Source organism: Scyliorhinus torazame, chromosome 27 (assembly GCF_047496885.1).
Source record: "Scyliorhinus torazame isolate Kashiwa2021f chromosome 27, sScyTor2.1, whole genome shotgun sequence".
Lineage (NCBI taxonomy): Eukaryota > Metazoa > Chordata > Chondrichthyes > Carcharhiniformes > Scyliorhinidae > Scyliorhinus > Scyliorhinus torazame.
This window is the reverse complement of record NC_092733.1, coordinates 32,132,619-32,148,129: the sequence shown is the minus strand read 5'-3', so window position 1 is coordinate 32,148,129 and position 15,511 is coordinate 32,132,619. Positions and strand designations below refer to the sequence as shown.

The 15,511-nt window shown below is 50.5% G+C and overlaps 2 protein-coding genes across 11 annotated transcripts in view; one reads left to right on the top strand and one right to left on the bottom strand.

The window, feature by feature from the left end:
• The window catches only part of dsn1 (DSN1 component of MIS12 kinetochore complex), a 37,046-nt gene extending 35,519 nt beyond the window's left edge, over positions 1–1,527 (top strand). For all 3 annotated transcript variants that reach the window (XM_072491225.1, XM_072491226.1, XM_072491224.1), the window contains one exon: positions 816–1,527. In XM_072491225.1, the coding sequence (XP_072347326.1) occupies positions 816–883 (68 nt within the window). In that variant the 3' untranslated portion in view covers positions 884–1,527. The remainder of the gene's footprint in view (positions 1–815) is intronic.
• Positions 1,528–6,539: 5,012 nt separating this feature from the next.
• pbx4 (pre-B-cell leukemia transcription factor 4) overlaps positions 6,540–15,511 on the bottom strand; it is a 530,484-nt gene continuing 521,512 nt past the window's right edge. For all 8 annotated transcript variants that reach the window (XM_072491215.1, XM_072491216.1, XM_072491222.1 and 5 more), the window contains one exon: positions 6,540–7,921. In XM_072491215.1, the coding sequence (XP_072347316.1) occupies positions 7,829–7,921 (93 nt within the window). In that variant the 3' untranslated portion in view covers positions 6,540–7,828. The remainder of the gene's footprint in view (positions 7,922–15,511) is intronic.

Below are 15,511 nucleotides of genomic sequence, written 5' to 3'. Positions count from 1 at the left end.
TCCAAACTGTTTCTAATCATCTTCTCGCAAAACAGCTTCAGAACACCACCCACCGTCTGGGCTTTGACTGGAGTGGAGTTCAGCTCGAATTGTCCTGGGCTGCCTGAGGCCTTCGGGTGTCTTTTTTTTTAATTTAGAGTGCCCAATTCATTTTCCCTGCACATCTTTTGGGTTGTGGGGGCGAAACCCAGGCAGACACGGGGAGAATGTGCAAGCTCCACACCGACAGTGACCCAGAGCCGGGATCGAACCTGGGACCTCGGCGCCGTGAGGCAACAGGGCTAACCCACTGCGCCACCGTGCTGCCCACCCTTCAGATTTCTTGTCAATAATTTATATCCATATTATGAATGGAGAATCTGGGGTGTTACACTGATCATATAAATAAGATGTCCCTGCTTTTAAAAAGACTTGACTATTGCAATCCATCGTGAAGATGGTGTCCGAGTGTCCCGGTGTTCAGGGGTTTTTGTAAGAGTCTGGAACACTGCCGTTTGCTAACTGTGTTGAAATCCACACTCTGAGATGCAGCTTGAAGTGAGAGCTACTCTATTCCTATTCCAGGCCCATTGTGATATTATCTGGAGAAGCCACTTCAATGAGAGAGTGTCTTGCTGCAGCAGAAGAGAATGAGCTGATTTAACTCCTGCCCTAAAGGGAGCAGGGCTTACTCATCAACTGCAGTGAGGCCTCGAGTGAGTGGAGGTGAAGTGGGCAGATAGTGTGGGTGCCAATCTTGTAGATTGTTTGGCACACTCTAGTTGGTGAAGCAAAACAACCAATAAATCCTGATTGAGTTTCTCCTTTGTTTGCAGCATCCAGAACATTCAAAGGGCTGGAGGAATGTCCGCTCCAGAAATTTCTAACGGTCATGAAGGAGTGATGAAGAGTGGAGGCGGCTGTGGAATTGGACGTTTAATGCCTGTGACGCACCGTGTAGGAACCTGGACTGTGCTCGAGAGCTTAGCTGAGACTTTACTGCTGTCACACTTTGTACTGAGGTTGAAGAATCTGGTGATGCTCCCCCTCATCCTCCCACCCATCCTTCCCCCAGCTTAGAGCCTTAGTGGAAGGAATGATAAGATGCTGAACACACTACGAAAGAGCTGTGGGGCCTGAGGGTCAATACTTTCAGGGCTCAAGGAGGTCAGAAACCTGAGGGAATCAGGCCTCCAAAAGCAATCATTTTTTAAAACAATCTTGTCATGAGATTAAGGTTTATTAACTCAATCTCATTTTGGACTGAAATATTCAGAGTCTTGGTTTGAGCTCACATTGTAAAATTAGGAATTAATGGATGAAGCTTGCGAAAATCAGTATCTGCAGCATAAGGAATGAGAGATTCCACCCTCAAGTATTTAAAAGCCATGAATGTGTTGGTGGTAGTAGCAACATTTCTGTTCCCCCATCTCTATTGACAGGAAATTGTTGACCTACCAGATTCCATATGTTGGTTCCTTAACTGCTGTTAGCTTTTTGTATGTGGTTTGTAAATTGTACATTAAATAAAGTGTGTGATTTCCACAATATTACTCCTGCCTGCTGTTTTATCCAGCCTCCTAAAATAGTGTGGTTATTCCAGGACTAATAATCCAGAGAATGCACATTCAGATATCACTGGTCATTTCTGAATTTGAATCTCCTTTAATTTAAAGAAAAATCTAAATAGTGAGCCTTTTATCAGTAAAACTGACTGACCCAAGTTCAGTTGTTCCCAACTGGATCACAAAATGTTGCTTGGGGAGGGGATGCATCGTGTAAGGTGGGTGACTTCAGGCTCAATCCTAAGCGAGTCAGTTATATGAAAGTTCTGTCTGCAGCAGTTCAAGGTGGTTTGACATTACCACCATCTTTTCTATTCTTACACAGGATGTGGGTGTTGCTGGCAATCCAGCATTTTGACCCAGCAACTGATATATTTCCAAGTCAGGATGGTGCATGGCTTGCAGGCAGTGGTGTTCCCACGTGTCTTGCTGGTAGAGGTCACCGGCTTGGAAGCTGCTATTGAAGCAGCCTTGGTGAGTTGTGGTGCAACTATGGACAAGGCCTAGAAACTCAGATCCCTATGTCCCAAGAATGATTTTTTTTAAAACATTGTTTGTTTGTACAAGAATAAAGTTTATTTCCACTGCTGGATGATTCGTGCCAGTGGGAGTTCCAATTTATTAGTTATCGCACACACTCTCACTGTTTAAATCAGCACTCGGTGTCCATCGTTCCTGAGAAACTCCTCATCGTCCCCCAAACAACCTCAGCAAGTATTTAAACATAATACTGCTGCCAGCTATCTTTCATGTTAGCCTTTTGGGGAGGAATCTTACACTTTTGCATTTTAATTTTTTAAAAATCTGTTAGTGAATGATTTTATTTCCATGATTTAAAATGTGCAACACCTTTTCCATTCCATGGCTGGATTCAGCATATCTATTTAGATTTGAATGCTGCGTTGCCGCCATTAGCTGGTGCTTGGGAATCTGATCCAGGTTTCTGTCTATCCCAGTAAGAAAGTGATGGTGAACTGACTTAAAACCTGCATATTATTAATTTGCAAGTGCCGCGATTCTAATGCAGTCTTGGGTACTAATTGCTGTTTTCCATCTCCCCAGGGAAGTCCCTCTCTCTGTGCTTAGTCAGCAACAGAGAATGTCCTAGTTTAAAATCAGTAAACCTGTTGGTGCGCTATTAATAGGGACCGGCGCACAACTTTGATAAATCTTGCTGTTACCAGCTTTCCTTTACTTTCTATTTTTGTTGGCGAGTAACAATGAATGTATTAACCTGTTCAGATACAACTGAATGTATAAGTTTATTTCAGCCACTTTCCCAATGCAGCAAGATATTACAACCCAGCCAAAAAGAGGAAGAGAAAGAAGCAGGACACAAAATGCAATATCCTGTGAAATGGTTAAACAGAAGAAACTATGACAATACAAAAGGAGACATGAGAGAACATACAAATTAGGAGTAGGCCACTCGGCCCCTCTAGCCTGCTCCACCAGTCAATAGAATCATGGCTGATCTGATTAACGTCAATCCCACATCCTGCCCCCAACAACCTTTCACCCACTTGTTAATGGAAAAAATCTATCTCACCCTCGTAAAAACATTCAAAGATTCTGCTTCCACTGCCGCTTGAGAAAGAGTTCAGCCCTTCGGAAAACATTTCTCCTGCTAGCTGTTCTAAATGAGCCACCCATTATTTTTAAACAGTGACCCGAGTTCTAGATTCTTCCACATCCACCCTGTCAATACCCCTCAGCATCTTAAAGGTTTCAATCAAGTTGCCTCTTACTCTTCTAAACTCCAGTAGATACAATTCCAACCTTTTCTCATCAGACAACCCACCCATTCCTGGTATTTGGCTAATAAAGCTGCTCTGAACTGTTTCCAATACTTTTATATCCTTGGAGAAGGAGACCAATACTGTACATAATACTCCAGATGTGGTCTTAGCAATGTCCTGTCTAACTGAAGAATAACCTCCCTACTCTTGGATCCAATTCCCCTCACAATAAATGATAACATTTCATTAGCTTTCTTGTGATTCACGAAATCAGACACACACATCCCTCCATCTCAGAGCTCTGCAATCTCACCATTTAGATAAGCTTTTTTATTTATTTTTTCTGCCAAGATGGTCAGTTTCACATTTGACTACATTATACTTCATTTTCCAGATCTTTTCCCACTCAATCTATCTGTCACTTTGTAGCCTCCTTATGTCTCTTCCTACCTATCTGTGTTGTCAGCGAATTTAGTCACCTTTGGTCCCTTCATCCAGCACCGATCCTGTGGCACACCACACGATACACCCTGCCAACCAGAAAAAGGCCTATTTATGCCTACTCTCTATTTCATGTTAGAAATAAAAGGTGTACGAAATATGAAAGGTGAATTGGCAGAAAGTGAAACATGGGCAAGAGGAGCAGGCTCCAGTGGTGTTTGTTCCAATGAGGCTCCACTCCCAAATACCAATTGCTCCTTCCCCCTACCCCTGGAAACATGGCCCAAGGTCCAGAGCATGTGAAGTAGGTGATAGATAAAAAATTCTGCTGCATAAATCCACAACAGATTTGGTTTGTGGCAAAAGAAATGTTTTATTCTGTTTTGTGTTAATCATACAAATAAAAACGCAATACACCTCTTCCTTAACATGTTTTTTCAAAACTGCTATTAAGTCGTTTACACAGTATCGCGTTTTGAAAGAAAAGGTTTGACAAGGCATGAATCCCTCCCAGTAACTGAGTATAGGCCCACCACACCCACAGTTACTAAAAGATTTAAAAGCAAATTTTATACATTTTTCTTTTTTAGAGTTTTCTCTTTTATCCAAAAAAAGTTTAATACAATAACTTCTATTTAAACAGATGTACGATCCTCCCCGTTTGCAACTGTTTTACTCCCATTGAAAACACACGGGGTTTACTGAGAGTTCATGGAGCCTGATTCTTATTTTTTCAACAATGCTACTTTATTTCCTGTTACCAGCTGCTACCTCGTTTTGTTTCTCAACTTTCTTTTAAAAGAAAGCTTAATTTTAAATACTGGGATACTATGTTTTGGTGTCTACTAACCATAAATATAATTCATGACTTGCCTTGCCAGCACACTGATTTCTATTAACAATTTTTAAAATGTGACTTTGTAAAATTAATTATTCATGATCGATAGCTTACAGTATATTTTTACTGCTGGTACAAGTACCTCTGAGACTCCATGCGGAGAAAAACTTTTTAAAAATGATTTCTGGAGGGAAAAATTGCCAATTCAATTTTCAAATGGATAATTTGAGAATATCGTTAAGATTGGTATATTTAGAACATCTCTGGAAATATTGTTAACTTCCTCACCCCACATATCAAAAATGCAACTTGTAAGTGCTGGACGAAGAGGGGCATTGTACAGGGGCTAGAAATCTTACATGTGAAGAAGAAACTTCGACTGGACCAAGTGGAGTTAGCCTTCTGCCTTTAGAAAATGCCCCCTGCTAATTATTCCCTGCACAAAATAGCTTCAGTTGCAACCTCAATTTCTTTTTTTGTATTTTGTTGGTAGAAAAATGTCAAAGATTAAATGGTAGGATTTAAATCATTTTCTTTTTAAAAAATGTGAATTTTAAGTTCCATCTGAATAAACAGAAATCTCTTGTATTTCTCTTGAATTGAACTTTGATTCAGATTATAGGGGATTTACACTGCTTCACTCTTCCAGGGTGAAATAAAATGATCAGCACTGTAGGACCCTTTCCTTAACCGGCAGACAGTTCAGAAAGACCACGACTGATAGAAACATTGTAAACGTTAGGGTGTGGAACACATCCAGAATGATTGTAAGTTCAACTGTTATTTGAGTCTCAGTCATTCACTGGTGGTGGCTCAAAGGGTTAATGCAGCATCTTATGCCAAGATCTAAACTGATCAATGCTGTGATGGGAATTCATCACTCGAGGCTATAGCAGCTGCAACAGCAGCCTGTCCAACGGCTAATACATTTCAGACTCATCGGATTCATACAACTCTTCCACTTGCTGAAAATTATACGGATGCCAACGAATATCTTGCAATTAAAGAAAAAAACATTCATGAGACTATTTTTGTTTAAAGCTGGATATTTTTCATGGGGCGACTGACTTGTTTGTGTTCCTGGATTTGCCGATTCTCACTCAGCTGTCCTGTAGTTTAAGTTTTCCCCCACAGTGTGATCTTCAGCAGCCTGCGCCATAACTCCCAAATCCAAAATCTGCACAGATCACCTTGGACCAATGCACAGAAATGGCAGCCGAAAGCTTCATGGGGACTGAATACATTCATAGCAAAAGACAGAACATTTAGGGGGCAGGAAGGGTCGTGCAGCAAATGAAAAGCTCAGCTTCCACATATTTTTTTTAAAAAAGATTGGGAATCTGTCTGGGACAGAGTCCAGTTGAAACTTCAATCAGTCATATCTTTACATTTACAGTATCCGAGTCTGCGCACACAGAGTAAAAATTACCTTTGGGATTTAGAATCTTTACAATGACATCAAATTTCAAAATTTCAAACACCACGACCATCGAGACAGAACGGCAGAAACGGAAGATTAAAAAAGTTAGTAAAGCTGAACCATGTGTACTTTTTGTGTGAGCGTCTGTGTGTTATGGAGATTTTTGGTACAGGCAGTGTAGATTTGGATATACATTAATTGCACACAGAAGGCAACTACAAAAAGGACTGATTTTCAGGAATGTCACAACTCCAATCTTGCCTTTCAATATAAAGTTACTTTTGACAGTCTGTTGAATGATTTATAAAATCCGAAATGGAATCATTGGGAAATGCCAGTCCTGGGTACAGGCCATTCCTGCAGTCCGACATCACTTTACTAAAGTAAACTTTCTCAGCATTTCAAACTCAATTGAATTTCTTGTTACCACACGGGAAGACTTCCCCATCTCTACGGGATGAAATGCTTCTGTCTCGTACCGTCCACTCCATTGATACCATGGACTGTTTTACTCTATACTGTGATTCCAAGAGTTGTCCAATAATTATTCTCCCTCCCCCCCCCCCCCCATTTAAATCAATCCAGTAACTTGGCAATTTTGAAACACAGAAGGAGTTTACACAAAAAGGCTGTTACTAACGGGCTCACCAGAAAAGCAGGTTTCTGGTGAAGGGTGACTAAGGGATGGAACTACAGAGTACATAAGGTCACAATAACTAACAAAAACCTATTATCCATTATTCCTATTTTCCTTTACATAGTGAATTTCCGTTTTAAGAAAAAGTTAATAAAGGGCTTTGGCCATTGTTAACATTCACACTGCAGAACAGTGCAGTAAAGGATCAGCTGTCCCCAGCCACAGTGCTACCTCACTGCTCCAACATCAAAATCATACAGGGAAGCGTAGAGCAGATCTGAGTCAGCCCATTCACCAACAGAGAGTTTCCACAAGGGCGACCGGGGTCCCATTATCCTCGCACAATGAGATTTGGATCTTACAAAGGGTGCTTCATATTAACCAAGTGTCTTCATATTTTCCTGAAACACATGGTGTAAACACAGTGGTGCCGATCTTGTCCACCTGCAACCATGCTTGAAGAGGAAGCATGGTTTAAAGTCAGCCCTGAGAAAAATGTTGTTTTGATTGCTGGCCAGATTCAGAGCTGCTCTGTACATCCATAAAACCAATACTAACTTCTAGTCAGACACTAAAGACTAACACGTCATTAGCAAAATAAAAAGTCAGTCTGCATTAGTTGAGTAGATCTGGATACCCTACAACAATCACATGGTCAGTGTAGGATTCAATGTCTGTTTGTGCAGTCACTTCAACCTACACAAAACACAAACGTCTGCTCACCGAGGAGCAGGCACTTTAAAAGCAGGAATAACTTTGAGTTTTATTTTCATGCATCAGTCTATTGAACAGTTTTGCTAATACAGCTGATCTGTGGAGCGGAATTAAAACTTGCACATTGCAACACTGATAGAGGGTGAAGGGATGGGATAAAACTCACAAACATAAGGTGATGGCTAAACTATGAGAGTAAGTCTAGTGTATATTGCTCAGAGGTAGAGTGTAAGCACTGTGACCTAAACGGGAAGCATTCCTCTATTGGTTTTAGAAGGGTTTTACAGTGAGGTAATTGGCTGCACTCAATTGTGTGAAAAATGTATAAATACCTTTACTTGTCCTACTATATTTACAAATAGGTGGCAGGGAGCTTCTACCCAAAAAAGAATCCCAATGATCCTTCCAATGAAATCAGGTTGGAATCAAATTCTTCTCCTCCTATGGGTTGAATGAAATGAAAGCCAGTGGGCAGTGGATGGTTGCTGGCAGCTCTCAGTTGGAAGTGTCGGAGTTGACACTGCCAGGTCCTCCAGTGGGTGAAGTCACAGAAGATGGGGTAGTAGCATCCTGCCAGCTGCCATTAGCCTGTGAAAAAGAAGAGCAGTCAGGGTCACACCTGTCCATCCTTGGAGCCTTCTCCCTCTGGGTTGACATCGTTACAACAGCTTGCAATGCTTCCCTTTCACATTTCACATAAACTCTCAAATAGAATCGGCATTCCATCCATCCATTCAACTGAAAGCTTTTCGGTTTGAAACAGTTCTGCCCCTCTCCACAGTTCACCCCGAGGTTTCTGTTATTGGCTATACACAGGTACCACGTTTCCCCAGGGCTGCCTGGCCAGAGATATGCCTCTGCCGCTGGGCCATGGTGTGGATAAGCTGTCACACCACACAGCACCAACAAATCCTTAAATTGAACCAACCACAGCATAAAAAAAGAAAAATGTAAAAGAGAATCCCTTAAGCCCTGATAGAAAGAATGGACTCTTATCTATGTCTGACAGTGAGATAAACTCAGTCTACCAGCAGGATAAGAGCCTGCTCTATTGATGTTGAATTCTCCAATCAATCAACTGCTATGACAGTTGATTGATTGAGTTATAGAGATGCGGTCACACCCAAGGTGCAGGCAGGCTGACCGCTAGAAAGGGCAGGCAGTCAACGTAGGAATTCCCTGTGGCTGTCCCCCTCTCTAACAGGTATACTGTTTTGGATACTGTTGAGGGGATAACAACAGCAGCCAGAACAGTGGCACCACAACTGGCTCTGTTGCTCAGCAGGGGAGGGCAAAGTGCAGGAGAGCGATAGTTTTCTTCTTAGAACTTAGAACATGCAGTGCAGTAGTAGGCCATTCGGCCCATTGAGTTTGCACCGACCCACTTAAGCCCTCACTTCCACCCTATCCCCGTAACTCAATAACCCCTCCTAACCTTTTTTGGTTACTAAGGGCAATTTATCATGGCCAATCCACCTCACCTGCACGTTTTTGGACTGTGGGAGGAAACCGGAGCACCCGGAGGAAACCCACGCAGACACGGGGCGAACGTGCAGACTCCACACAGACAGTGACCCAGCGGGGAATCGAACCTGGGACCCTGGCGCTGTGAAGCCACAGTGCTAATCATTTGTGCTACCGTGCTGCCCTCCGCACGGTAGCACAGAGTTATAGGGGACTCTATAATAAAGGGCACAGATAGGTGCTTCTGTGGATGCGAAAGAGACTCCAGGGTGGTATGTTGCCTCCCTGGTGCCAGGGTCAAGGATGTCTCTGAACAAACAGGACGTCCTGAAGGAGGAGCGTGAACAGCCAGAGGTCGTAGTACACATAGGTACTAATCTCATACGCAGGAAGAGTGATGAGGTTCTGCAGAAGGAGTTCAGGGAGTTAGGCAGTAAGCTAAAAAGCAGGACCTCTAGGGTTGTAATCTCAGGATTACTCCCTGTGGCACGTGCCAGTGAGGCTAGAAATAAGAGGATAGTGCAGCTAAACACGTGGCTCAACTGGTGGTATGGGAGGAAGGGTTTTAGATTTTTGGACCATTGGGATCTCTTCCGGGGCAGGTGGGACCTGTACAAGGACAGGTTACATCTAAACTGGAGAGGCACTGATGTCCTGGCTGGGCTGTTTGCTCAATTCACTCGGGAGGATTTAAACTAGTATGGCAGGGGGGTGGGAACCAGAATGTGAGCTTAGAAGGTGTAATACCTGAAGGAAATAGAGAACCAAAATAAAAGAACAACATCACCCTCAGGCAGAGCAAAAAAGGTGACAAGTGTGAAAAGGGAGGTGGCCAATGCAGGACTGAGGGTGTTGTACCTAAATGCGCGCAGTATACGGAACAAGGTAAATGAGCTTGTTGCGCACATTCAAATTGGCCGGTACAATGTAGTGGGCATCACAGAGACGTGGCTGCAAGGGGATCAGGGCTGGGATCTAAATATACAAGGATATGTGTCCTATCGAAAGGACAGGCAGATGGTTGCATTGTTAGTGAGGAATGAAGTTAAATCGATAGCAAGGAGCGATATAGGATCAGAAGGCATAGATTCTTCTCAAAGTCCCAGGGTGGCACGGTGGCGTGGTGAGCACTGCTGCCTCACTCCACCGAGGACTCGGGTTCAATCCTGGCCTGGGGTCACTGTCCATGTGGAGTCCGCACACCTTTCCCGCGTCTGCGTGGGTCCCACCCCCACAACCCAAAAGATGTGCAGGGTAGGTGGATTGGCCACGCTAAATTGCCCCTTCATTGGAAAAAAGTAATTGGGTACTTTAAATTTACATTTAAAAAAATTCTTCCCAAAGACCCTCATCTTTAGCCACCCGGATAGTGGAGAAACAAGTCACAGGATCACCCAGTCGCTCTGTTCCTGGGCTTGGCAAAAAACCGGCGGGCTGCACAAAATTACGGTGAATACGGGGATCCTCCGATTAATGCGGGTAATCTTAGACTGGGATCCCTCGGTGCCCACCAGTTCTCCAAGCGCTTTCTGATTGGCGAGAAGCACTGCACTCAGCGGGTGACTGTCAGAATACAATATCTGAAACTTGCCCATGCTTTCAATTTGTTGCGAGTTGCTCGTTTTATCGGTGTCCATATTTGTAGAAGAGAATACTGGTCTGAAAGAGGATTATTTTGTGGCAAATTCCACTTATTTAGAGCAGGGGATGAAGCTTCACCGTTATGCAGCTTCCAGGCATTAAGCGAAAGACATCTGGCTAATTAAAAATCGCTACTGCATCAAGCTTGGTGTTTGAGTAAAGGATCACACAAACAGTCCTTGTGCCTGACAATCCAAGCCACAGCGCCAGAGCAGCAAAGACTATTTTCACCTATTAGTCTTCCTTACTGCTTTCTCCCATGTAGGTTTCACGAGGCTGGAGGTTTGCAAACTGCTACTTCCAGCCCATTTGCTTCATACCTCCTAAGGGGGAGACGGTGTAGAGGTGATGTCACTGGACCAGTGATCCTAACGGTCTGGGGGCATAGGTTCAAATCCCACCACATGGGGGACTTCAATATGCGGGTGGACTGGGAAAATCAGGTTGGTAGTGGATCCCAGGAAAAGGAATTTGTGGAATGTCTAAGAGATGTTTTTTGGAGCAGCTTGTGACAGAGCCGACTAGGGAACAGGCAATTCTGGATTTGGTGATGTGTGATGAGGCAGACTTGATTAGGGAACTTAAGGTGAAGGAACCCTGAGGGAGCAGTGACCACAATATGATTGAATTTACCCTGCAGTTTGAGAGGGAGAAGCTGCAATCAGATGTAATGATATTGCATGCACTGAATAGAGGAAATGGTTCCACATTGGAGGAAGACGAGAGGGATTTTGTATGTGAAGATTGGGGAGGTGGGTTTTCACATGCAGGTTTTGAGTTTCATTAACATGTGCACGCACACACACACACACAGCGCGCACGCACACACAGCGCGCACGCACACACAGCGCGCACGCACACACACACACACACACACAGCGCGCACGCACGCACACACAGCGCGCGCGCGCGCACACACAGCACGCACGCACGCACACAGCACGCACGCACACACAGCGCGCACGCACACACAGCGCGCACGCACAAACAGCGCGCACGCACACACAGCACGCACGCGCAAACACAGCACGCGCGCGCACACACAGCACGCGCGCGCACAGAGCACGCACGCGCACAGAGCGCGCACGCGCACACAGCGCGCGCGCGCGTACACAGCGCGCGCGTGCACACAGCGCGCAGGCACACACAGCGCGCAGGCACACACAGCCCGCACACAGCACGCGCACACACAGCGCGCACACAGCGCGCACACAGCGCGCACACAGCGCGCACGCACACACAGCACGCACGCACGCACGCGCACACACAGCACGCGCGCGCACACACAGCACGCACGCGAACACACAGCGCTCACGCACACACAGCACGCACGCACACACAGCGCGCGCAGGCACAGCACGCACGCACACACAGCACGCACGCACACACAGCACGCACGCACAGCACGCGCTCGCACACACACAGCACGCACGCACACACAGCACGCACGCACACACAGCACGCACGCACAGCACGCGCTCGCACACAGCACGCACGCGCACACACGCGCACACAGCACGCACGCGCACACAGCACGCACGCGCACACACGCACACACAGCACGCACGCGCACACACACAGCACGCACGCGCACACACAGCACGCACGCGCACACAGCGCGCACGCGCACACAGCACGCGCGCACACACAGCACGCACGCACACACAGCACGCGCGCACACACAGCACGCGCGCACACACAGCACGCGCGCACACACAGCACGCGCGCACACACAGCGCGCACGGACACACACACAGCACGCACGCACACACAGCACGCACGCACACACACACAGCACGCACGCGCACACACACAGCACGCACGCGCGCACAGCACGCAGCACGCACGCGCGCACAGCACGCACGCGCACACAGCACGCACGCGCACACAGCGCGCACGCACAGCACGCGCGCACGCACAGCACGCGCGCACGCACGCACAGCACACACAGCATGCACGCACACACAGCGCGCACACACAGCACGCGCGCACACACAGCACGCGCGCACTCAGCACGCACGCACACACAGCGCACACGCACACACAGCGCGCACGCACACACAGCGCGCACACACAGCACGCGCGCACACAGCGCGCAGGCACACACAGCGCGCAGGCACACACAGCGCGCAGGCACACACAGCGCGCAGGCACACACAGCGCGCAGGCACACACAGCGCGCAGGCACACACAGCGCGCAGGCACACAGCGCGCAGGCACACACAGCGCGCAGGCACACAGCGCGCAGGCACACACAGCGCGCACACAGCGCGCACGCACACACAGCGCGCACGCACACAGCACGCGCGCACACACACAGCACGCACGCGCACACAGCGCGCACGCACACACACAGCACGCGCACACAGCGCGCACGCACACACACAGCACGCGCACACAGCGCGCACGCACACACAGCACGCACGCACACACAGCACGCGCGCACACACAGCGCGCACGGACACACACACAGCACGCACGCACACACACGCACACACACAGCACGCACGCGCGCACACACTGCACGCACGCGCACACAGCATGCACGCGCACACAGCGTGCACACACAGCACGCGCGCACACACAGCACGCGCGCACGCACAGCACGCACAGCATGCACGCACACACAGCGCGCACACACAGCACGCGCGCACACACAGCACGCGCGCACTCAGCGCGCACGCACACACAGCGCGCACGCACACACAGCGCGCACGCACACACAGCGCGCAGGCACACACAGCGCGCAGGCACACACAGCGCGCAGGCACACACAGCGCGCAGGCACACACAGCGCGCAGGCACACAGCGCGCAGGCACACACAGCGCGCAGGCACACACAGCCCGCACGCACACACAGCGCGCACGCACACAGCACGCGCGCACACACACAGCACGCACGCGCACACAGCGCGCACGCACACACACAGCACGCACGCACACAGCGAGCACGCGCACACAGCGCGCACGCGCACACAGCACGCACGCACACACAGCACGCACGCACGCACACACACACAGCGCGCGCAGGCACAGCACGCACGAACACACAGCACGCACGCACACAGCACGCGCTCGCGCACACACACACAGCACACACAGCGCGCACGCAGCACGCACGCACGCACACACAGCACGCACGCACACACAGCACGCACGCACACACAGAGCGCGCACACAGCACGCACGCACACAGCACGCACGCACACAGCGCGCACGCACACAGCGCGCACGCACACAGCGCGCACGCACACACAGCACGCACGCACACACAGCACGCACGCACACACAGCACGCGCGCGCACACACAGCGCGCACGCACACACAGCACGCACGCACACACAGCACGCACGCACACACAGCACGCACGCACACACAGCACGCACGCACACACAGCACGCACGCACACACAGCACGCACGCACACACAGCGCGCACGCGCACACAACACGCACACACAGCACGCACGCACACACAGCACGCACGCACACACAGCACGCACGCACACACAGCGCGCGCAGGCACAGCACGCACACACAGCACGCACGCACACAGCACGCGCTCGCACACACAGCACGCACATGCACACAGCGTGCACGCGCACACAGCGCTCACGCGCACACAGCACACGCGCACACACACAGCACGCACGCACAGCGCACGCGCACACACAGCGCGCACGCGCACACACACAGCACGCACGCACACACAGCACGCACGCACACACACAGCGCGCACAGCACGCACGCACACACAGCGCGCACTCACACACAGCGCGCACTCACACACAGCGCGCGCGCACACACAGCGCGCGCGCACACACAGCGCGCACGCACACACAGCGCGCACGCACACACAGCACGCGCGAACACAGCACGCGCGCGCACACACAGCACGCACGCGCACAGAGCACACACGCGCACACAGCCCGCAGGCACACACAGCCCGCACAGCACGCGCACACACACAGCGCGCACGCACACACAGCGCGCACGCGCACGCACAGCACGCACAGCGCGCACGCACGCACAGCGCGCACGCACACACAGCGCGCGCGCACACACAGCGCGCGCGCACACACAGCGCGCACTCACACACAGCGCGCACTCACACACAGCGCGCACGCGCACAGCACGCGCGCACACACAGCGCGCGCGCACACACAGCGCGCGCGCACACACAGCGCGCGCGCACACACACAGCGCGCACAGCACGCACACACAGCCCGCAGGCACACACAGCCCGCACAGCACGCGCACACACACAGCGCGCACGCACACACAGCGCGCACGCGCACGCACAGCACGCACAGCGCGCACGCACGCACAGCGCGCACGCACGCACAGCACGCACGCACGCACACACACACAGCGCGCGCAGGCACAGCACGCACGAACACACAGCACGCACGCACACAGCACGCGCTCGCGCACACACACACAGCACACACAGCGCGCACGCAGCACGCACGCACGCACACACAGCACGCACGCACACACAGCACGCACGCACACACAGAGCGCGCACACAGCACGCACGCACACAGCGCGCACGCACACACAGCGCGCACGCACACACAGCACGCACGCACACACAGCACGCACGCACACACAGCACGCGCGCGCACACACAGCGCGCACGCACACACAGCACGCACGCACACACAGCACGCACGCACACACAGCACGCACGCACACACAGCACGCACGCACACACAGCACGCACGCACACACAGCACGCACGCACACACAGCGCGCACGCGCACACAACACGCACACACAGCGCGCGCGCACACACAGCGCGCACTCACACACAGCGCGCACGCGCACAGCACGCGCGCACACACAGCGCGCACACAGCGCGCGCGCACACACAGCGCGCGCGCGCACACAGCGCGCACAGCACGCACACACAGCGCGCACACACACCGCGCGCGCACACACACCGCGCGCGCATACACAGCGCGCGCACGCACACACACAGCGCGCACAGCGCGCACAGCGCGCACGCACACACAGCGCGCACTCACACACAGCGCGCGCGCACACACAGCGCGCGCATGCACGCACACACA